The 23720-nt window shown below is 37.1% G+C and overlaps 1 protein-coding gene across 3 annotated transcripts in view; it reads left to right on the forward strand.

Annotated features, from left to right (window-relative positions):
- Positions 1–1464: 1464 nt before the first annotated feature.
- GAS2 (growth arrest specific 2) overlaps positions 1465–23720 on the forward strand; it is a 119869-nt gene continuing 97613 nt past the window's right edge. Inside the window, exons 1-3 of one of the 3 annotated variants that reach the window (XM_032488375.1) lie at positions 1465–1755; positions 9724–9888; positions 20202–20323. In XM_032488375.1, coding sequence (XP_032344266.1) covers positions 9744–9888; positions 20202–20323 — 267 coding nt within the window. In that variant the 5' untranslated portion in view covers positions 1465–1755; positions 9724–9743. Of the gene's footprint in view, positions 1756–9618; positions 9889–20201; positions 20324–23720 lie in introns of those variants that run through there. The other 2 variants (XM_032488374.1, XR_004323114.1) reach the window with 2 other exon arrangements.

Genomic DNA, 23720 nt, shown 5'->3' on the forward strand with positions numbered 1-23720 from the left:
AATATTTATATCTGGAGAAGAACAGAATATAAAATTTCAAAAACCCAGGTGTTAAATTTTTTGAATCATTATAGACCCTGAAGATAACTTAAATCAACAGTTATGGGCTGATGATGTTTTGGTCACGAAAAATAATCAAGGGTGTTTGATTTTACTTGAATTTTAAAAGCTCAGAAACTCACAGTACTTTGCTGGGGCTCCTACACTCAGATCTATCTGGTTAAATTTTGAGAAAGTTTATTAATCAGAATGACTTACTCAAATGCATCAGTAACCTGTTCTGTGCATTCTGTTGTTGATGACGTATCCCCAAGCAGGGAGACAGGCCTTTTTATAGTGCTGTTTCTCCTTAAACTGAGGAATGGCTCTTTTGCCTTTCCTTCTGAGAAGCCAAGGAGAAATATGGGGTTAACTGCAAACACCCAACTGAACTAAAATAAAAAGCTTGGAGTTCAGTGCCGCCAAAGTTTTCCATCTGTTTTCTCCCCTTCTTCATTATTTGTACTGCTACTACAACCAAAGAACTGATGCCATTTCTTGCTGTTTTAGAGCAAATAACCATTTCCAGATGAAAGCGAGAATAAGTGCAAAATGCTTTTTTTTCAATGAGATCTGAAAGTATCCACATCACTTTGCTACTGTCTATCTGCAGGTAGTTTCTATTTTTTTGAGGGAGGTGAGGTGGGGAGGTGGTCAACTACTCATCGTTTTAAAAATGGTGTCCAAGAGAGGATCCGAATACCTGTGGCACCGCCATCCGTGGGCTGAGATACACCTGAAACTGATGAACACGGAAACGACCACAACAAAAACGTGTGATCCTTTTCATCTACGCTCCACGCCAAGTGGTAACTTGAGGCGACTAGGACATCCAGCAAGAGGTCACATGTCTATCAGAGGTGAAGCAGACGCTCGAACATCTGCTTCATGGGAAGACTTTTCATCTCAGAATACATGCCCTAATAAACAACAGTTGGAGAAGACTGTCTCTGACATTCAACATAATACTGAGCCGAGGCTGAGAGAAGGAAGGGTGGAATTGTATTTCCTTTTGTAAAGCGAAAACAGCCGCGAGAACAGCCTCTTCTAAAATCTGATATTTAAAGGGAACTGTAAGAAGTCAAATTGTTCAATTTGGAACGAAGAGTGGCCGAAGTTACTGGAAAGCTCAAGCCTCCGAGTCTGCAAAATCACTGGCCAGGAAAGCGAAAACTTTTCCAACACCCAATTTTAATATTGTGCTAAAGCCATTGACTCTGTTAAAAGCCCCCGAGTTAAATACGATCCCCTCCCCACCCCCTCCCCCGCCCTTTCTCTCTTAGGTTGGCGTTTGGGGGACCAGGAGGGGGCTGGAACTTGGCCCCAACCTCGGAATTGCTGCCAAGGGCTTGTAATACAATCTCTCCCCGTTTGAAGGGTAAATCAGTGTCAATTGCGTTTGCTGTCCACCAGAAAAAGTAAGCATTTTACTTCCGCTCGGTCTATGTGGACTGATGAAATGTAGGAAATCTGTTTCTGGCAGGGGGGAAAAATCGTTTTCCCAAACAGCACCGAGAGGAACCCTCGGAGAAGTATGAAGAGGGCCAGTGCGGCTTTAGCTGCTGCCGCTGCCGCTGCCGCCGGGCTGGTGGGGTGCGCAGAGCGGCCGCTGCAGGACCTGCGCGGGGAGGGGGCCGGGCCGCAGACGCCGCCGGAGCCCAGCCGCCAGCCCCGGCGCCCCTGAGAGCCGCCAGCAGCCCAGCTCCGGACGCGGGGGTGAGCAGGCGGGCAGGCCCAGCTCCCCCGCCGCCGCCGCCGCGGCGTGCGCGCTCTGCAGCCCGGCTGGCGGAGCCCCTGCCTCTGCTGCACGGGTGGCGGCGGGCGGGGTGGGGAGGGGGTGGGGATGGGGATCAGCGCACGTAGCCTCGGGGATGCGGCTGCGAAGGGTGGAGAGCCGCGGACGGCAGGATGGGCTCTGGCGCTGGGTTGGGTGGCCGCTGCAGTGGGTGACTCTCCTTTTCCCTGGAAGCAACCATGTGCTCCTCATCCCTATTGTGGAACAGCCCAAATAACCGCCGCAGCGAGAAGCCGGCTGAGGCGGCTCAGCCAACCAGGGACGGAAGAGAGGATTTCTAATTAGTACATCAGTTGTAAATGCACACTTATGCATTCGTGCACGAGGGTCTCTGCGTGCACGCTCAGCTTTGTCTCCAGCTGCGGAGAGGGGAGGGGGGTGGTTGTCTTAATGGATTGATCCTGAACGTTTCACTTCAGTCTAGAAGGCCGGGAGGGGAGGAAGGAGCGCGACACGTGTGATTTGGGGGTGATGCTGTTTTTCACTGATGAGTTTGACAGAGTTGAGCGTTCTTACATGAATAAACAAATGCTAGCCTACGAATCAATCCCCTTAGGGAAGATTTTGGCTAGTATTGTTCTTTTCGTCCAAAAAGCAAGGGTTTGGAATCTGAAATTATTTGGGGAGCAGAGGAGCCAAGTTGGCCTTGGAGGTATTAAGCATTCTGGCAAAATTAAATTCTATCGACCTAACAAAGTAAGTTGCTCTTAACCTAACCCAGACGTCCGAATAGGGAGGGAGCAAAAGCAGGGGTTAACGGATTCTGTTTTCTACCTTCCAGTACAATTGGAGGAGGAGGGGAGAGGTTATCCATTTTCCTCCAGTTAACCGTTTTGGAAATCAAAAAGCCTTTCCTCTCTCCCACCTTCTTCGTCTTTATTCTCTCACCCACTTCATCTTCACCCTCTTACAGTGAAGAGTTTGCAAAACTTTATTGTCTCTCTTGTAAACTCCTCCCTCTCCCCAAGAACCCTCTCCAACAAAGCTAAATCAACTGTGTATGGGAGATCTTATGCCCAGGAAATAAGGTCTGCCTGCGCACAGGAACACCCATTTGGTCTCCGAGCGTTAAACAAAAGCTCAGACCGGTCCGAGGTGCCAGCCAGGCAGAGGAAGTCCACCTTTCCTCCCCACCTATCCCCTGAGATTCACAGAGGCAAGGCTGAGAACACGTCTGCGTGCTCACTGCTTCTCTGCCCCAAGCCCTTAGCACTGTGGACACTGATTAACTCCAGCTGGGATCTGGTTTGCCCAGCCTGTCTTTGAAATCCATCAATGAGTTCCTTCTCAAGGAATGCTCCCCCCTAACTGTGGAGGAGGAGGTGGTGACTTTGGTGGTTCTCTCCAACATGGGCATCCTGGTTCTCAGTGCCTAAGACAAGGTAAGGGACAGATGTCTGAGGCATGGGGCAGGCAGCTTTGGCAATGCACATTGTAGCCTTCGTGCAGGGCTCCAGGAGTGGGCTCTGACAGGGAAAGGTAGCTTGATTTTCAGCCTATGTGCTGCTAAACTTGGGGCTTAGTTCTTTACTATAGCGCTGAACACCAGACTTTTTTTGTGATGTGGTCTGTGCTTTGATGGGAAATAAATTCACAAGGCAAAATTTCTTTCAACTAGTGCAAGAGGTCTTGTGATTGCCACTGAGTTGTCTAGTATCTTGGTAAGAAATCTTAATTCAACTTGCAAGTATGGCAGAATGTCAGATCTTATATTAATCCTGAGTATGTTATGTATAATTTTAGAACTTTGCTTCAAGGCTGCTTTATGGACTTTTGGAGCCTTTGGAAAGGCCCAATTTACCTGGGTTGAAACCAAATAAGGAGGCTCTAACAATTTGTTTGCAGAGGGAGTTGTTAAAACTGGAGCTGACGTTAACGTTATTTTTGTATCTTTGTGGTTTTGATATGGTGCACACAGAGATCCCACTGTTTCTTTTAATTTCTCCTGCACAACTCTTGAGGTTTTCCACTCAGTGTTTTCTGACTAGAGAAAAGAACTGGAGTAAAGGTAGAAAATATCTCTTGTCCAAAAGAGTAAGGTGCTTGTATAATTTTCCTGTCCTAAATGTTTTCAGGGTCAAATCAATTTGAGTTTTTGCTAATGCTCTTACATGATTCTAAATATATATTCAACAGAATGTAGAACTCTGCTAGCTCCCGACTACATGATAGATACATAGAACAGAACTCTTTTTATTATAAACCACACACACAGAGACAAAACAAAATCTTCTCATGAATTAAGGCTAATTCATTGTCATGAGTTAATCAACTTAGGTGAAATTTTGATATAAGTCCTCAAATGGTCTAACTTGATTAATAACTTTTGAGGATGGTTTTCTGTTCAAATTACGTTTCAAGTGAATCTGGTAGGGGTCCGAAAACCTGAGCTAAATTGTTTGGATGAATGGTTTAGTAGAATTTTTTTTTAAAGCCTAAAAATATCTCTCATGCAATGAAAATATAAGAAATCAATTCCCACTCAGTCTTAATGTTTTGATCATGACTTGGAAAGGAATATTATTACAGGTATGCCATCTGGTTCAAGACAATTATCATGGGCAAGATAAGAAGGAGATTCCTGGAAGAGAGTTAGCATCACCTGAGTCTGAGCACCAGGGGGGCTGAGTAGGATACTTTTAATGACTCTGTGACTAAACAGACTTGTTACTTTGGTCAGAATATCTTAGGCCTCCAGCCCCTTATTAATCACAGAAATTTGGCTGGTACATCTCCTAAGGTCCATTTGAATTTGAAGACTTTATTTCATCATTAGAAAAACTAGTTGCTAGTGTCATTTTCCCTTTATACTTGGTGCTTTTTAATTTGGGACAAGTCACTCCCCTTGGCCAGAAGTGAAGATCCATTTGCAAGATCTGGAATTACCTTTCTGATTGAATTTTGGACTTTTAAAATTAAATATCCTGTTTAGATCCCTAGGTTTAAGATTTTTGCATTTCTGACATTGATTGAGAATACACAGCTTTGTAGACCCATTATTGGCCAGTCAAAATGAATCACGTAGGAGTAAAGAACTCATAATGGGGAAGGAGCCACCTAGAGCCATCCTTGGCTGTTAATTCCTTCAGTCTAGCTTGAAAGATAGCATTTTCTCCTTCTGAATTTTGAAAGGGTGTTTGGCTTAAGTTTTTGAGGGGATTTGTTTCTGTTTTGGTTTTTTTTTTATTTTATTTTTAAAAAACAGTGTTATTGGCCTTGAAACTTCGTTTTCGTCATTGTTTCATACCTGTAAGACACAAAACTGACTAGGCAGAAGTGAGGGCAGTGCTCTAAATCAGAACAAAGGTGGCTTTTAGTGATGGGACCCTTGCCTGTGGGTTAATTAGCACTCTGTTTTAAATGGTCGCAGTTAGGTATCTTTGTGAGTGGGGACAGGAATGCAGTGACATCTTCGCATTTATTTTGAAAGGTATAGCATGCCTTGCCTTAGTAGATAATAAGTCGTTGATGCCAAAGTGAACTATAATTTGTTACCAAAATTTGTTTTTAAAAAACATATGAACTACTCACTTCAGAGCTCAGCATTTCATCCATCACCTTAGGGGCTTCATCCCTTTCAATATGAAGGAAATTTTGGACTTTCCGTCATTTATGGTTTTATTTCATCAATAAGTTAACCTGTTTTCATGTCTACCCCTGGTCTTTTGTCTTTTCTTAGTGATTTAGAGTTCTACAAAATATTCCTATTTTGTTACAGAATCGCTATTCTTTTTAAAATAAGTCAATGGAAGTTTTATTTTGGCATATGTCCTACGGTGATGATTTCAGCTTAGCTAGTATTTATTGACTATAAAATAGATGCCCAATACTGACACAGGTTTTTAATCTTCACAAGTATATTTGAGATGTTAGCCGCCACTGTACACACTGGAGAACGCAAGCACAAAAAGTCATGTGACTAGAATAGAACGGGAGCTAAACGTCTAGGAAGGAGAGTCAGTATTTGACCTGAGGACTTCTGGTCTATTAATAAGACTTCTTAGCAGAATCTCGTATCAGACCGTAGTGAAATAGTGCTTATCATTTTGTCCTCATTTTTCTTTCTTTCCAATTCATTCTTTATGCAGTATTGCAATACATTTTGTAATAACATGTCAACAAAGACTCGAGATAGACTGGAAACCATCTTGGTCATAATCAAAGCACACCTCTAGGTGGCGAAAAAGAATACTTTTTCTTCAGAGTCAAAACTGTAATGTCTTCAACTGGGATTCTGGAGCAACAGACTAAACAGTCTTTAAACATGTGATATTTTACTTACGGAGTCATTAATTTTTTCTTCTTCCCCTGGGCTAGTTCAAGTCTCATCATATTCATAATGGTTATTCCAGAGTCACTTCTGTGGAAAGAAAGAAAAAAATACACACACACACGCACACACACACATTCTTTGAAGAACCTGTATTAAGTTTCTGCATGTTTTTCCCTTTAAGTTTTATTTTTCTGAATTCCAAATCCTGAGGGTTGAGTTATCCATTTTTAGATAGACCCATAAAGCTTGGAGAAGCCATAGTTTGGAGGAGACATAGAAGCATTTGAGTCCTTACTCCTTCTTCCAGAGCGATTGACTTTGCTTACTAATTAATTATCAAACTACTTATCAAGCTTTTTAATATTTAGATTATATGAATTTTAATAGTAACATCTTGCACTATGTAAATATATTATACAAAAGAAAAGTTTTTCTTTCTCCAAAACCTAATTTTTTTCTTCAAGTCTAGTGTATCATTAATCATTTCATTTCCCATCTTTAAAAGTTACCCCTTGGCATCTCTCGTGGTTTTCGAAGACTTTTGAATGAATTCAAAATATCAGAAATGATCTTTTTCTTGTAATTTATTCTTTGTGACCAATTCAGCTCATTCAAATGGATTAAACATTTGTTGAAAATTATAAAAGGTTTATAATCCTGTAGCGATCTTTTTATCTGGGTAATATAAATTCATTTGAACTTAATTCACCCCAATTTAATCATTTCATTTGGAAACTGCTTCAACATGGGGGAATTCCTTCACACTTCAAATTTTGATCCTGCTAGCTGGGTCCATTTCCATGTTTCCTATTCACATCTCCACCATATTTAAATCCAAGACCTCCATGTAATGACTTCCAACTAAGCAATAGAGTCATGACAAGTTTGACGGTAATTTGAAATATGAAAAAAGAATCAGAAGAATTTGGATGGAATCTTAATTTTTTAAAAAGGAGACTTAAATAGAGGAGTCCCTATCTCTGACAGTAACTTTAGGTGACTACATATTTGGCATATATTTAATCATTTAACTTCTCTCGCATGCTAGTTACCCACTAAGCCTTCTTTCTCACACTTTTGCCTCTGTGGAAAATATAACTCTGTTTTTTTTTTTTTCCACTTTGGATATAATTTTGATTATATACAAAACAGCATAACAAAAAAAGCTTAGTTACTCTTACTGTTTTTACTTAATGTTCATCTGTAATTATTAGAGGGTAGTTTGAATTACATTCCTGGCAAAATACAGGACAGACTACATGAGAAATAAATGTGCCACTGTCAAAGAAAATAAAAACTTCACTGTGTAGAAGTATTGAGGGAACAGATAATGTCCCTGTGGCTCACTGAAACTGTTACATGCCATTAGGCTTACTGTAAACTATCCCTTGATGAATTCTTTGCTGGACAATGAGCTTAAGAATCGGAGGTGTCTTCTTGCTTTTACAAAGCAAAATAGGACTCTGATGCTTAAATGGAAGTTGCAGAGCACATAATAGGATGCAGGTAAAGTTACTGAACTACCGCATCTCGCTTTCAGGAAAGTAGTGGGAGAGATTGTGTCTTGAGAAGAAAGGCATTTTAGAGGTAACCCTTTTAAGATTTCAGTTGGTTATTTAAATGTATGAATCATGCGCTGAAATATATTATTATTTAAATGTTTGTTTCTGAGGCTGTCTCACCTGGATGTGCCCTAACCAGCTACTGGGAGATGTTTTGTTTTCCTGGGACTGGAGCTACTCTTTAAAGAACTGGGGCAAAAAATGTGTGAGGTTTCTGGTTTAATCGCAGGGTTTGGAGAAAACTTTAGGACTTTATATGAATAATGTCATGATTAGCTGCAAAAGGAAATGGACACTTGTGGTGTACTGGTCCCTATAATGACAATTTAATAGCATAGGACAAGGCGTATTAAGAAAATTTCACATTTTCACTGATTATCACTTTAGAAAACTAGATAGATAAAGATTTATAGAAAGTGTTTTCAAAGAAAACTTAGTGTCTTTTTTGCAAAGGATTACTTCAAAACATAATTGCTTTGGAAATGAAATTGTCTGTGCTTTTAATTTTTATGTTGATGACCCTTTTAGGTGTTTACTCACACTCCCGTCAGTCTTCTAATACTACAGCAAAACGTTTGGGAGACTGTGACATTTTACATTTTTCTGAACACCATTATCTTTTTTTTTTTTTAAAAAGCAGTCTGTAGAAAGCAAAAATTAATGTAGGCTAGGAGAATCAGAATTTGAGATTAACTGGAAAGGAATGCTTTGTTAAGTTGCAGATAATAAAACTCATATATATTTATATGTGTGTGTATATGTATATATATAAAATGATATATTTTATAAGTATAACGTATTACTTACATTGATAACTTAAAATGCCATTAGTAGTAAACATAGCTGAAGCCCTCATTGTATCATATAAATCTTACTTCTTACCATTTTCATTCAGTCATAGCACAATTGGTTATTTTGCAGGCACTATTTGCATACGGAATGCAGTTCTATGCACAGTTTAATTTATGAGTTTATTCCCTTGCTGCTTCAGTATTATTTCTGTGGTCTAAGGTCCTATAAGTAATACATACTGAAGTGCTACATTCAAGGCCAAGTCTATATTCATACATGTTTTTTGCAACCCACATGGAGAACTGTGCTCCTCGTAGATTAGTGACATCATCTCTGATTTTGTAGCTATAAGACATTTAATGACTTCTACTATGAAGATGATTGCAAACAAACCCTGGTATGTGGGAAGGTACAAAGTACAATAAAAGAATAACCTGCGGTGGGTGGTATTTATTAGAATTATGGTGTAATTTCTAGGTTATAATGGGGGTTATTGATGATACTATTTTGTAAAATGTGTCACTCAGAAAACAGTAACGGTCTTATATGAGGTCCCAAATTCAGGCCCTACTCTGCCATGATCTAGCTATATGATCTTGGTTAAGTCACTTCCCCCTCCCCCTTTTTTTTTTGTTTTTTTGTTTTCATTAACTGTAAAATGAGAGAAGTACAGTAGGAACTCTTTAAATGCACGCCTACCTTGTCTTCTAACCACTTGTCTCAACTGTAAGACCACGATTGCTTAGCGATCTGCAAAGAAGCAAGCACTGTGCTTAATCTCCCAGTTGTCTTATGAGTAGTGACCATGTGTTTCTAAGACATTGTGCAAATACTGTCATTGCTAGCACTTACTCCTAAAATTCTATGAAAATCTGTGGTTTCAACAATTAACCCAAACAATGGGAATGTACAATTTAGGTACCAAAATTGTAATCAGCTGCTTTTTATGGCTTTTCAATGAATGCAATTTCTTGCCTGAGAAGCTGACTTTTTCCAAATATGATGTTTTACACAAACATAGAGCTTACTGTTTGATTACTCTGTTTGACCTTTGATTGCTGCTGTTTCCAACCAAATGGCTGGTCAAAAGTGACAGGGCCAGTACAGATAAAGCTAATAAGGTTTCATAAGGGATTAATAATTAATAACCTGGCCTGTCATCAAAACGTCCACGGATCTGGTGTCTTACTGTGTCACTGGTAGCAGGATTTTCACAAGACAAGTCTGTGTAAAAAGCAATTGCTCTTCTGTTTCCAAAACAGGTATTCCAAGTGGATAAATAATGTGCACTGCTCTGAGCCCCAAGGTACGGAGTGGACCTGGCCTCTCTGATATGCACCAGTATAGCCAGTGGCTGGCCAGCAGACATGAAGCTAATTTGCTGCCGATGAAAGAAGATCTGGCCCTGTGGTTGACCAATCTGTTAGGTAAGGTTATAAGATCTTGTTTTGTCAGCAAAGATAAGAGGTTCCCCCTCCCCATGCCCTCCACTCATGAACTGTCTTTCACCTAAGCATGTGACAGCACCTTGGAAAGGAAGACTTTGGTTATTTGCATTTTGCTTGGGGAGACCCAAAGCATATGGAAAATTTACATGAATTTCCCAGTGTCTCTCACAGTAACTGTGCTTAGTGATTCCACTATCATGCCTTGAAATTGGGAGCCATGTGGTCAAATTGCTTATTTCATCTATATACTAATCTGATTTCTTTTAATTTTTTTTTTCTTTTTTTCATGCAGCTAACCAATTTGGCCTATTCTTTTGACTTTGCACACAGACCACAGTCTGGGAAATCTGGCTTGTAAAACCAGATTTGTTTGCCCTACTTTTATCAGCACACCTTCTAAAACTGCTGAATACCCAGACTCTGGAGCATCTATCCTTTATCCAAATAAGCTGACGAGTGCACCCAACCTTGAATTAAAAATTTTCTTTTCATTTCATTTTTGTTTTTAAGTAACCTTCCAAAAGGATTGTCTTTGAGAAAAAATGCTACCTCATGCTGAGGCTGCCTCTTTCTAGAGTTTCTATTGTTCTGTCATATTCATAGAATACAATTTCAACCATGTGCAAAATGGAATCACACATTTAAAAGATCAGCATGTATAGCGATGTAATTTTCACTGGTGATTTTTCACGGAGAACAAAATTGATTTAAGTTCTGAGTAAAGGATCCCTACGGAGTTTGTAAGATACAAGATTTGAATATTGAGTAAACATACAATCTGGACGGTGCTTTATCAGTTACAGAGAGGATGTCACCAACATTATTTTGTTATTGAAAGAATCCTTTCAAGGTAACTGCTATTAGCTTCACTTTCTAGCTGATCAAACTAAGAGCTTGGTGAAGAGAACCTGCATCTGAAATTTTAGCAACATTTGGCAAGGTTTTAGCAGTATTTTTCCTTTTGCTCACTGTGGCTCTGGATTTTTTTACATTGCTGTTGCAATTTTTTTTTTTTAGCCTTTATCCTAGAGTTAGATATTTCCTTTTTCCTCACTGTGTCCATGTGCTTTTGACAATTCCACGTAGTCTAACCAGGGCTACCACATCTGGGTATGCAGGTGGTACCCTTGGCAAGGGTGCCCAGCTAAAGGGTAAGGACAGAGATGCGGAAGCCATTCTTCACCTCCATCACTCCCTCAGAAGACCCTTCACTGTGTTATGGAGCTGTAGCCACCCAAAGGAAGGGGCTACCTTTCACCCATGCAAAGGAGGAGCATTTTTCTCCATCACATAGAAGTCAGTTTAGCCTAAACAGATGGGGGTCCTCCCTTTTTGTGTGTGTTCACTAATTATTGCTGCATTAGTAACATTAACTTGGAGCTGTTTTCAGATCTGGGCTAGCACAAGGTTGGCAGTGCAGAACAGAAGTTAAGGCATAGACGTGGAATAAACCACCTGTGTTTGAGTCCCAGATCTGCCCCTTACCAGAAACATGATCTTGGGCAAGTTATTTAACCTCTCTGGGCTTCAATTTCCTCATCTGGAGAGTGGTAATAACAAGAGGGTTGCTGTGAGAGTAAATGATTAAAATATATATACTCCTTAGAACAGTGCCTGGCATAAACTCTATACGTGTTGTTATTATTCTGTTTACATAGTTTGGGGATGTGGTTGATTTGATTTTGTGGGTAAGTTCATTCATTTACTCAGCAAATATTTGAGTGTGCCGCAGCATAAAGTATTACTATAATAAAATGGACTCTGGAATCAGGATGCTTGGATTTAAATCTCAGTTCCAGCACTTACTGGTTCTGTGATGCTGGGCAAGCATCTTAGTTCACTGAGCCTGAGTTTTGTCATCTGTGAAATATGTGCAATACCAGCCCCAACCTCATAGGTTTGTTGGAGATTAAAATGAGATCAACAGCTTTAGAACAAGGTCTGGCACATAGTTATCAACTAAGTGTAGTAAATACGAGCTATTGTGTTTGTTGTGCTCCAGCAGAGTCTGCTAAGTACTGGAGGGTAGAGTGGTGATTAAGAATAGACAGCATCCCTGTTCTTATAGAGCTTGGAGTAGATTGAACAGGGAACATATTAAATAAGTAACTGAATAAATTATTCATTAATTGGACTTGCTATAAACACTAAAAGATATAGATTGTAATAAGAATACACAAAGAGGTGGGAGTGGGGCAAATGATTAGAGGGCTTGTGGAAATCCTTTTGAAGGGGTCTTATGTTTAGAACTGAGATCTGAAGAGTAATTAATAGCCAGACAAAGCATGGGAAAAGAGCCGGGGTGGAGGGAATGACTGTGCTGGGAGAGGAAGGAGTTTGGTGCATTGGAAGAACTGAATAAAGGCTGGTGTCAACAGCATAGATCAAGAAAGGGAGAGCTTCATGAGATTTTTTGGGGCTAGATGATATACTGCTTTGAAGACCACGTTAAGGAGCTTATGATTTATTGCATGGTCAACAAGGAGTCCCTGAGATGTCCTAGGCAGTGGGAAATCGTGATTAATTAGAGTATAGCCTGATTACACAGGTATGTTCCAAGGTCCCATCACTTGTCATCAGACGCATTTTATTTGCTGAATATGATCATTTACAAAGTAGCTTGATCAGGGTGAGCAGCCCAAGACAGCCTCAAAGAATAGAGAGTCAGTGTAATGGAAATATCCTTGGACGAAAAGTCAGGAGACCTGGCTCCTAACTGGGCGTCAGGAGACCTGGCTTCTGGTTCTGGCTCTGTCACTTGGTAGGAAACTTGCCCAAAGTCACTCAGCTATCTTTTCTGGGCTCAGTGTCCTCAACCGTAAAATGAAGAGGTTGCAGTAGATGATCTCTAATGTCCATTCCAGTTCCAAAAGTCTAAGTTTCCCAGACATCCATCTCTTGAGACCCACTTTGAAATCAACTATATGCATAAACAAGGAGAAAACAATTTATATAAATGAATAATCTTTTTTTAAGAAGACTAATTTTTTTTATGCTAGTCGTTGGTAGCACAAATGCAACAGATGGCTTGTGAAATTTTCTCAGAAAAATCCTGAAAGAATCTTAAAATATAGTAAAGTACCACTTTCTGTTGACTTGAATTCATAAAAGTATCTAGATAATGGCCTTCAAGTAAATATCTTCATAGTAACTTTGAAAGTAGACCAATAGCTTGAGATTATTTAAAATGATGAAACATTCAGAAGTAAGAAAATATGTTATGTGCTAGTATGATGATGATAAGGAAGGGAGGAAAAAAATTTATGGCTATGTTAGAAGATATTTTTATTACACATAATAGATACATTTAGTATGCACATATTTTAGACATGGTGTCATTAAAGTGAAATTTAAAATTATTTATTATTGGCCATTTATGTTACTTAGAAACACTTGCACATACATTATTATTATTATTATTATTATTTGCTTTTTTTTGGTAGGGGGAGGTAATAAGGTGTCTTTATGTTAGAGGAGATACTGGGTATTGAACCCAAGACGTTTGCATGCTAAGCATGCGCTCTACCACTGAGCTATAATATCCTCTGCCCAGAAATTTATATTATACTCACACTTTCAATTCTCAATTTTTATCTACTTCAAAGTTAGAGATATTGAAGTAGTTTCAAAGTTGATCTGGTCTCCATATAGATTATCTGAAGTTTTTGATGAGATAGAAATTCACAAACTAAATTAAAGATTTTAATTAGCTTTTGCCAACATCCTGTGGACCTTACTTGTGGAAAATTTTCCTATTTCTTTCTAGTAATACTTGTCTGAAGTGTAACTTTTTTCCTTTTATGTCCTTCAAAAAAGGTATCTGTGATACTCTAAATTCAGATATTTCTGATCCTACATATGAAATGTCAATTGAGAGATGGAGTTTCTTAAAGAGTGCTTAATTTGTATTCAGATATTTTGATGGGTAAAAATTATTAGATAGAGGAGAAAATTATTTCATTGATTCATAGACCAATATTCACATCCATGCCAAACATGTAAGTATAATACTGTACTTTTCAAGTACTATCTACTTATTTAGCCAGTAACAATAATAAATACTACATTATATTCCTAGGCATGGAATTAAAGCAGCAATAGCAAATTCATAATAGCAAATTTTTAGACTAACTAAAATATACATGTTAGAATATAAAATGCCAGCTGTCTTTGTCATAAGTTAACCAGTTAAGGTGAACAAACCATCACGGTAGTTGGGATTCGTCTGTGGTGCAGAATACCAGTCTGATTCATGAGAAGATCGTCATGTGATATTTAATGACTACTCACATATCTTTGTAGTCCAAGTACGTGTTTGGATAGCTGGAACCATGGAGCAGTTTTATGACCGACAGCCAGAAAAGACAGCCAAAGAAACCTGCAGCAAAAGAATCTTGACTAAAAAATGTTTCTTTGATCATTGTCACCTGCTATACATTAAATATACATATTTCATCTTTATTTTAGTCTTTCTGTTCTGTTATTTTTGTTCATGAACTAGCTATTGCCTGTTTGTTAATTATGTTCCTAGGACATATTTGAATATCAAATGATTATACAAATAAATCTTGGGGGAAAACTTGTCACTTTGAATAAACAGCATGTTATTAAATTAGCAGTCCCAGATTATAGCAACTACCCATTATTCAAATAGATGAGGCACATTCTACAAATTCATGATTGTTGATAGACTATTGAAGATTGTTGCTGGCTTAGCTTTGAAATGAAGATACGAACATGCATGCTTTCAAATTGTTTATTTGTGCTTCTTTCATCGTTTGAAAAGGATGGTCTACCTTTATCTTCAATTAGTATTTGTTTCATAACATTGCTTGAATCACATGGGAGTAAACTTGTAAGAAAACGTTGTAGATGTTAAGCATCACAGAAATTGACATTGTTCTTAAAGATCCTTGGGTTGTAGGCATAATGTGTGGATATATACAGAGACTGAGTAAATCATAAGATATATTACAAATCAAGTTAAGCTGAATTGATTTTACTTATATTTAGAAATGCACCATGACAGTTGGTGATTGACCCTTTCTCTGACTTTCCTACACACACATAAAAGAAAGCTTAGTTATTTATATGCTTAATAAGATCAACATATAATGGTTTCATTTTTTCAGTTATTTCTAAAAAACCTATCCTCAGCCTTTAAAAGTTAAGCACCTATTTATTAAAGCTGCTGCTGTCAAATACAACTGTTTAATGAGTTTGGAACAGCTCTTGAAGCCCTTTTACTAGATACTTACCCTGCAGAGTTCTTATATTCTTGATATAGTCAATAAAAATTCCTTAGGAAAGAAGGTGTCTTATGCTAATTTGAAAGTTTAAAAAATCAAGTTCATGTTCACAAGTTGACACCTTTCAGATCAGTCACTCCCTAATTTTTTTTTTCCCAACTTTCCCAGCAAAACCAGCCTTGTCTTCTCTTGATATAAATACAGGGTAGACACTTTGAATCAGTGTGGAGCAGGCACTGATCTAGGGTTACTTTATATAATCAATCGTTTCCTATCTCACAACCTTCAAACCTTTAAATTTCAGTCTCAAAACACTGAACAATTTGAGTTAAGATAACAGATGAGTTGCTTTGCATTCTCCCATTAGAGAAATAGACTGTGGCCGAGAGGTACTATGGAGACTGGAGTACAGTTTGATCATATCTGAATCACCCTTACAGGTAAAATATACCAGTTTTCTTCTGCAGTGAATCAGGCTACAAATCAGAGCACATCTGAATGACATTCTCAGCCATTTCCCAGTCTGCAATGTAGACAGCTTTTCATTTCTCACACCTCTATCTTCAACCCCATGCTGTATTTTGTTTGTTGGTTGGTTTTTATTTTGGTTTTTTTTTTTTTATTATTTGCTTGTTTTTAAGAAAGAGTATCCGAGAGAAATAGCCTGTGGACTTTTTACAGAGAAAAGGACAACAGCTTTAGAGAGAATTCATTTAACAATAGGAAATATTCATTTGTGTGTTCAGCAAATATTTATTTAACTAAGCATGGTAGCCAAGAGCATAGCCTCTAAACCCAAGCTTAAGCAAGTTATTTAATCTAAGTACCTCAATTTCATGGTCTGTAAAAAGGATGTAACAGTAGCACCCATTTCAGTTTTGTGAATATATGTTAGTGCTTGGCATATAGTAAGAACTCAAGTGCTGAATGTCATTATTAGATGTTGTCATACTTTTAGGAACCTGAGTGTAGTACTGCTAACTTACTAGGAGGGAAAAATTCTTTCTTAGAAAAATAGAAGATAAAGGGGTAATCTTTTTGGAAATTATGGCAAGCACACATCAACAGGAACACACTTGTATGTACAAGTATGTGTGTTGATTTTAGCTACCAGACAGAATATTTCAGGTAGAAGTTTATTTCGTGTCATTGTACCCTCCTCACATTTTAAGAGGAAATGGCTAATCACAATGTTTAACCAAACCTCCTGATTGTTGTCTACTCGCAAGCTGTCAGTCGTGACTGAATTGATGGTATAAAGATCAAAATCCGCAATTATGAACTCAGGAAGTAAAGATATTATTGCTAAACTTGGCTATTTTGGATTAATCTTCAAGTCAATAATCTGTCCAACCCAGTGTGGTTGGCACTCCAAGGTGATGCCATTATATCTATTCATTGCCCTTTCTTTCCCTAAATGTACCAACAACAAGGAAAGATGGGATTGCAGGAGAAATGATTCTGTGACAGCTAGAATTCTACTTTTTCTAGCGTCTATAATCTAATCCTCAAACTAGCTACACAATTTAGATTAAAGAGGATCTGGTTCTGCCTCACAGAGATTTAACTTTGTATAACTTAAGTTGTAACTAGTAATTTGTAGCCTATTCTGGTAGATTTGTGATGATTAAATTCAGCCATTTTTATATTCTGGTTTTTGAATATTTCTGGTAATATTAACGCAGTAAAGAATGAGATAACATATCATACCATGTAAGGGTTGCAGTGATTTCTTACAATTATTCGGTACACTTGAAATGTATAATTTATGATTCTTAATCGTTGAATGGAAAATATGTTACATATGAAGGTTTAAAAAATTCTGTCTTGCATTTTTCCTTCATTCGAGTCAGTACGTTTCAGCTATAAAGTATGTAATAGTGTCTTGTTTTAGCCAAAAAAAAAAAAAATCCCACCTTTTGGAGCTATAAAATATACAGAATTGAAAGCTGACACCTAATATATTTTTCATTAGGTACAGATGTTCGATGTAAAATTCCTCAAGTATTCATGGAAAGCAGGATAACTAAAATTTTTTTAGGTATAATGCCTAAAAAGTAAAAACCATACCTTTTGGTAAATTGCTAATGACTTTTTAATGAAAGCCATTTTTCTTTTTTATAATTTACAAGTTCTTTTAAATTTATTGTAATCATCTTGTCACTTCACATTATGAGTAGAATCTAAATTTTCATGTAGTTTAATGCAATGAGAATACCTAAAGACTTCTTCCAAATGTAGAAAATCTTAGAAACAATTTACAAGGGAACCATTCAACAATTTAAAGTTTACCTTCTTTACCTTGAAATTTCACTGATAATTTAAATTATATTTCTAATATTTATTTTTACGGTTGTTTGCAACATAACTTCCTTACTGCATTGAAAATGCAAGCCAATATGGTGAATGCATAATGCAAGTTCTGAGTTGTGCTGACATTTTACATCTTGAGACTATTACTTTCATTCCTTAATTGAGTTGAGCTGCATACAATTTTGAAATAATAGTAGTTCTGTGTAGGCTGCCTCTGTGGTGAGTACTTAAAGCTACTGACGTTTTGCCTCCTGCAGAAGTCATTATCCTAACCGAGGGCTAGAATGTGAACTATCCAGCAGGGAAAAAAGAACATTAAAAAAAAGTAATTCTTTTTCCTCCTTTACCTGCCCTTCCCCTAAAACTATTTTTAAAAAAATCATTTTAAACAGATGTTCCTTAAAATCCAAATATATTAGGTACACAGTTTAACTGTAGGCCACTAATTTATCTGTTTTCCAACTGGTTCATATTTATCTTAAGTGTTCATGGAATTGAGCTGCATGCATTTTCCTTAAGGTTAAAGTTAATCCTATGATGACTCTCAGTATAAAGCTTTAAAATACCGGGGATTTTTTGCTTTAACTTTACTACTTTCAACAAAAATAATATCCAACATTTTCTTTAAGTTTTCCAGTAGCTTGTTTCTTCACTTTTTTTTTTTTTTTAAAGGTGAGAGGTAATTAGGTTTATTTATTTATTTATTTTTAATGGAAGTCCTGGGGATTGAACCCAGGACTTCATGCATACTAGGCAGGCACTCTACCACTGGGCTCTACCTCCCTCTTGTTTCTTTATTTGTTAATTCTCATGCTCACTGAACACATTTACTAGGTACCTTCTATGTAAATGACAGGAATACACACAAAACAATAATATCTCAAGAGGTCAATAGTGTACCGAAGACGGCAAGAACTTTACACAAAACATATGTTATTAGCAATAGAAGACGTTTGATGCATGCCAAAGTATGTGGTACTCCTGAGTATGACCATTTTAGAAAGGAGACCAGTGTATACTGGGAGGATCTCTTTCTGGGTTTCTGGTTAAAGGAAAAGTAGAACTTGGCTAGGCAGATAGAAAATTGGGGGATGCTTCAGGCAGGGCCCATGCCTAGAATAAAGGCATGAGACTGGAAACGGGAAGGTCTGCTAATGGAACTGGGAAGGCAGGGTGCCGACCGAGGAGCAGAGTGTAAGGACATTTGAGTGGAAAGGTGGATTAGCGGCAGATGAGAGGACTTTGAATATGGGGTTAAAGTGGGTATATTTTATTTGTTAGGTAGAAGAGATTAAGGACTATGCAGTAAAGGTGAAAACTGACTCAGTGCAGGTGGTGTTTGGCATTACTAATTTTAGCAGTGATTAGGATATATACTGGAGGGAGAATTCAAGGGTCCAAGGACTGGCTGTTGTTCTTTTTGCTAGAGTTTGGGTACCAGATCGTGAAATTTTTTATTGAGATTATGGTACTAGAAACAGAAGGGAGCATGAATCTACAGGACTTGTGACTAATACGTTACAGGAAATTAAGACAGGGAAATGAAACATTCTGAAACTTTGAGAATTACAAAACCAGGAAAAGGAGAGAGCTTTGGGAAAGATGAGTTTTGAGAAACATATAAGAAAGAAAGGAATGGTATTATAGGTAAAGGGGAATGGAGCCATCAGGAGTGATAGTTAAAGCATACAGTTTCTTTAGGGGGCGATAAAAATGCACTAACATTGATGGTGGTGGTGATTTCCCAACTCTATGAATTTACTAAAAGCCATTGAATTATATGCTTTAAATGGGCGAATTGTAAGGTATGTGAATTACATCCTCTAAAGCTGTTACAAAATAAAAGAATAAAAAGAAGTAAGAAAATATACTTTAGGATCATAGAAGAAAGAAGAAAAACAACTTTTCACCAGTTAAAAAATGTCAGGGATGTACAATTTTGAATAGTTTGGAACAGCAGTAATTGAAGCCATGAGTGGTTGCGAGGAGAGAGAAAAAAGCAGAGATGTGAACCTGATAATTCCACAGGTCAAGCACCGCATCAGGAAGGGGAAGAATGATCAGAGGTTGTGTGTTCTTACAGAGAGTTTACCACTTGCATTAATTTAACCTCTGTATTATCTTAATTGGGAAAGCAGATGTAGTGGAATTTAGAGATATGGCTTTATGCATTGACCATGCTATTAAAATTGCCAGTGGCGGTTGATTTTTTGATATGATATGGCTGTATTTAAAATCAACAGAGCACTCTTATAATGAAAAATGAACACATCACACAAAATACCTACTTGTGCTTTGCGCACTTGCCTTGCAGGCCATGGTAAAGGGTCACAGAGGATGAGACTCAAACAAATCTCAGAGGCCAAATTATATGATCATTGAAAGCTTGTTCCTTGAGTTTCATTGACTGGTTGGTTTTTATTCTTCTTGATTGCTAAGTAGTGGGACCCTTTACCCAGGCCATCCTTTTGCCACTTTTAACATCAAATAAAACATCCATGCAGTTGAAACTATACTATGAAAATAGAAAATATTGAGATTCTTGGGGCCAAAGGAAAACATAAAATTCCAAAGAAACTATTCTTCCCAGGGATTTCCTATCCCAGATATGCAACTCAGCTGGAATTGAAACTCTGGTGGTAAAAATGGCATCAAATATGTCAGCATGAATGTCACACTTGGGTTGGGGAATCACTGTGCTTTTATAACGCTTCTTTTTTTTTATTTCAGGGAAGGAGATTACAGCAGAAACTTTCATGGAGAAGTTGGATAATGGTGCCTTGCTCTGTCAACTTGCAGAAACCGTGCAAGAGAAATTCAAGGAGAGCATGGAGGCCAACAAGCCCACAAAGGTAAAAGATCCCAAGGCAGAATCACTCACTGTCTGGTGGTGGATTACAATTGTAGTGGCTTAAGAATTGAGTTTAATTTGAGGATTTTGTTGTGAATGGATGCAGTAATGCTTCTAAAACTCAGAGGGTGCTTTTTAATTAGGTAACATGTTATTTGCCCTCAATTACATAAATTACATAATCCTTTTGGTAAGTCTGATTAAATAGGAGGTTATGGAAATTGATAGTATTAGTACAAAATAAATACTGTGTATAAACTGGTTAATCTGACAAATTGGTTCAGAATTTAGCAGAGAAGTAACTTAAGTCATCAGGCAATGGTCAAGAAAGATTCACTGAAGAGGTCTTTGTTTCCAAGTAGATTATTATGGTAGAATACTGAATTAAAATATCTGGAGTGTGTAATTTTTTGCTGGTTTTAAATAATAGATTGAACTAAGTAACTTTGGACAAATTATTTTTTTTCTGACTACTCTGATTTCTTTTCTGCACACTGTTCTAATATTTTTTCCCGGTTATTATAAATACATAAGTGTGGTGTTGATAATTTTTTAAAGGAACAAGGTAAATGACACTTTTCTTAATTTTAAATAGGGAAGGAAAAGAGGGCAGAAAAAATAAGGTTAAAATAATGTTGAGGGCAGCTGAAAACAAAAATAAGAAAACTATTAAACTCTCCGCAACTCTGGGGGAAAAAAAGTAAAGCTGATTATTTATGTATTGTTTCTTTATGACTATGGAACTAAAATCCAAAACAAAAGATCAGGTTCCCTAAAACAATGTATTCCTTTTACAGCACTACAGTTGGTTTGGGGATAATATTTTATATCACCCTGTAAAGTACTGTATAATATACAAAGCCCCTTATTTTTTTTCACCTTAAGAGCAGCTCTGTGAAGGTATTAATTAATTCAGTGGCTCTCAAACCTTGCTACCCAGAGGAATCACCTGAAGGTCTTTAAAAACTACTGGGAGCTGGCTCCCATGCCTCAACATTCGGATTTAGTCCCTAGGGAGAGCCACCTGGGGGGATTGGGATTTCTTAAAATCTGTGCAGGTGCTTTTGATGTGCAGCAAAGTTTGGGAACCACTGAGGGTTTTTTTTTTTTTTCTGCATTTAGATGCAGACTACGTGATTTGTGCAACATCACCCAGCTAGGCAGTGACCGAGCTGAGAACTTGACACAGACATCCTCTTTCCAAGACTAGTGCTGTCTCATTTCGGTTCACTCTGAGAGCATAGGCACGAAGAGGTTGCTCACGAAAATGCAAACTCAACGTTAGGACTGGTAGGAGACCAGTTATTCTTCTGTCATGGCTTCCATTGTAATGCAACCGGCCTCTACTTCAGTTTGCTAATGAGAAAACATAATGCCTAATAGGAGGACAATCTGTATACAAAGTTCACTCTAAAATAATGAACAGAGGGGAAAAAAAGTGTCGTGCTCAGATTTTTTTCAAAGCATTATCTTAATCATAGAGAGAGCCCCTTGTCTCCATATTTCCGTCTTGAATTCTTCCTAGTAACAAAGAGTGAACAACTCGAAGGTACAGTTTCAGTAACTTTTTGATTGTTTTCTAAACTATTGCTTTTTTAAACAAAAGCTAAAATCCCCATATAGAATTGTAATACTAAGACTGTCAAGTGTAAGACAGCCCTCGAAGGCTTTGATGTTGACCACATTTTGCTTTGGTTCTAGTTTTATTATTTGTAAGTAGACATATCTGAGTCTTGGCTTTCCTATCTGTAACATAGTTTTAAAAATTATGCATATCTGCCTGCCAGAGGGCATTACCCAAAAAAGGCTCTTGATAAATACCATCTCTCTTCTCTATGTGAAAAAGTTAAGATATCCTGATGAGAATTTTAGATTAACTAGAGGAAACTAGAATAAAAAAATTAAGTACTTGTAAAAATTCATAGTTAGTGTGATAGCTACTGTATACAAATACGTGTATAGTTGCCCCAAATCTCCATAACAATTGTAATATTGAGAATAGTTATGAGTTGGGAGTTTGCAATCTATTTCAAATTATATCATTTTATAATAAAACTATAAAACATAAAAAGAAATAAAGGAAGTTGTCCTTTCAAAATGAATAAAACTGAAGAAAGTTTTTGTTAAACTTAAAGTATTTCCTTGATCCTAATCCATTTGTTCAATTGAATATAAAACTCAAATTTATTTTGATTTTGGTAAATATATTTTAGTATAAAAACTCAACTGTGGTAATTGAACAAGTGTAGGTTTAAAAATACCCAGTATGACCTAATACTCAATGCTCAAAAAATCAAATTTACTCTGACTTAGAAATTGACACAATTACTCTTGACTGAATTGCCTTCTGTGTCCTTGGCAAAATTTATATATTTCACAACCTACTTCCATTGCAAATCAAAATAGCATGTATCTTACTATATGAAAAATGCAAAGACAGCTTTTTTTTCTTTTTTGCATTTTATGAGAAATTTTTCCGAGGGTGAAAAGCCAATGGCTAATATCTTCATAGCTATTATTGTTCATAAATATGATTTTGTCAAGATTCATAGTTTTCAATCCATCTTTCTCTAAAAACAGAAAGAGCTGTTATATGAGATTCTACAGCATTTTGTTATTATTAAATCTAAATTTAAACAAGAATAGATTTATTAAAACCTGGGTAGTTAGGTTTGCATTGAATATTTCCCTTAGGAAAAAAGGAGACTTTCAAATTGGGAGTTACAACATTAAGGTGACAATATTAAGTCCACTTGTGTGTATGGAAGTAATTTTTTTTCACCCTGGCATTTTGAAATTTAGGGACAATAGTGGTGAAGAGAGATTCAATCAATTGAGAGGTCAATTCCTTTACTGAATTAGTGAAACTTATATTTAGGGAGATGTTAAAACTGAATGACTTTTAAAAAAAATCCAGAACAAACTTGATCCCATCTAAAGTCATGTTATAGGAAGTCCTTTGGAATTTTCTCTCCAGCAGCTTAAATCTTACGTTCTTATTCTCACAGCAATATTTTTACTTTTCCTGATTGATAGATAATTTGGGAATTTTACAGCTGTGTAAACACATTAGAGCGAGTAAGTTATGTCTGGTATGTGTGAAGTATGTCTGTGTTAAGAGTGATTTAAACACTATTCATATTTGCAAGTAAATTCAATAAATATGTTAGACAGTTTACATATTTAATATTTTAATTATAAATGCATGACTTATATCCTATTCTGACTTGGTAAAATACTCTGAATGCAAATAAATTATATCCTGTAATTCTTTCCAAGTATCAATAGATCAGTTTTGAAAAATAACCTCTTAGGTTTTTAGCTGTGAGTAGTTAATCTTAGCCTTGTATAATTTAATTTTAATTAGTTTATATGCACCATAATATGATCAATTTATT

Source organism: Camelus ferus, chromosome 10 (assembly GCF_009834535.1).
Source record: "Camelus ferus isolate YT-003-E chromosome 10, BCGSAC_Cfer_1.0, whole genome shotgun sequence".
Lineage (NCBI taxonomy): Eukaryota > Metazoa > Chordata > Mammalia > Artiodactyla > Camelidae > Camelus > Camelus ferus.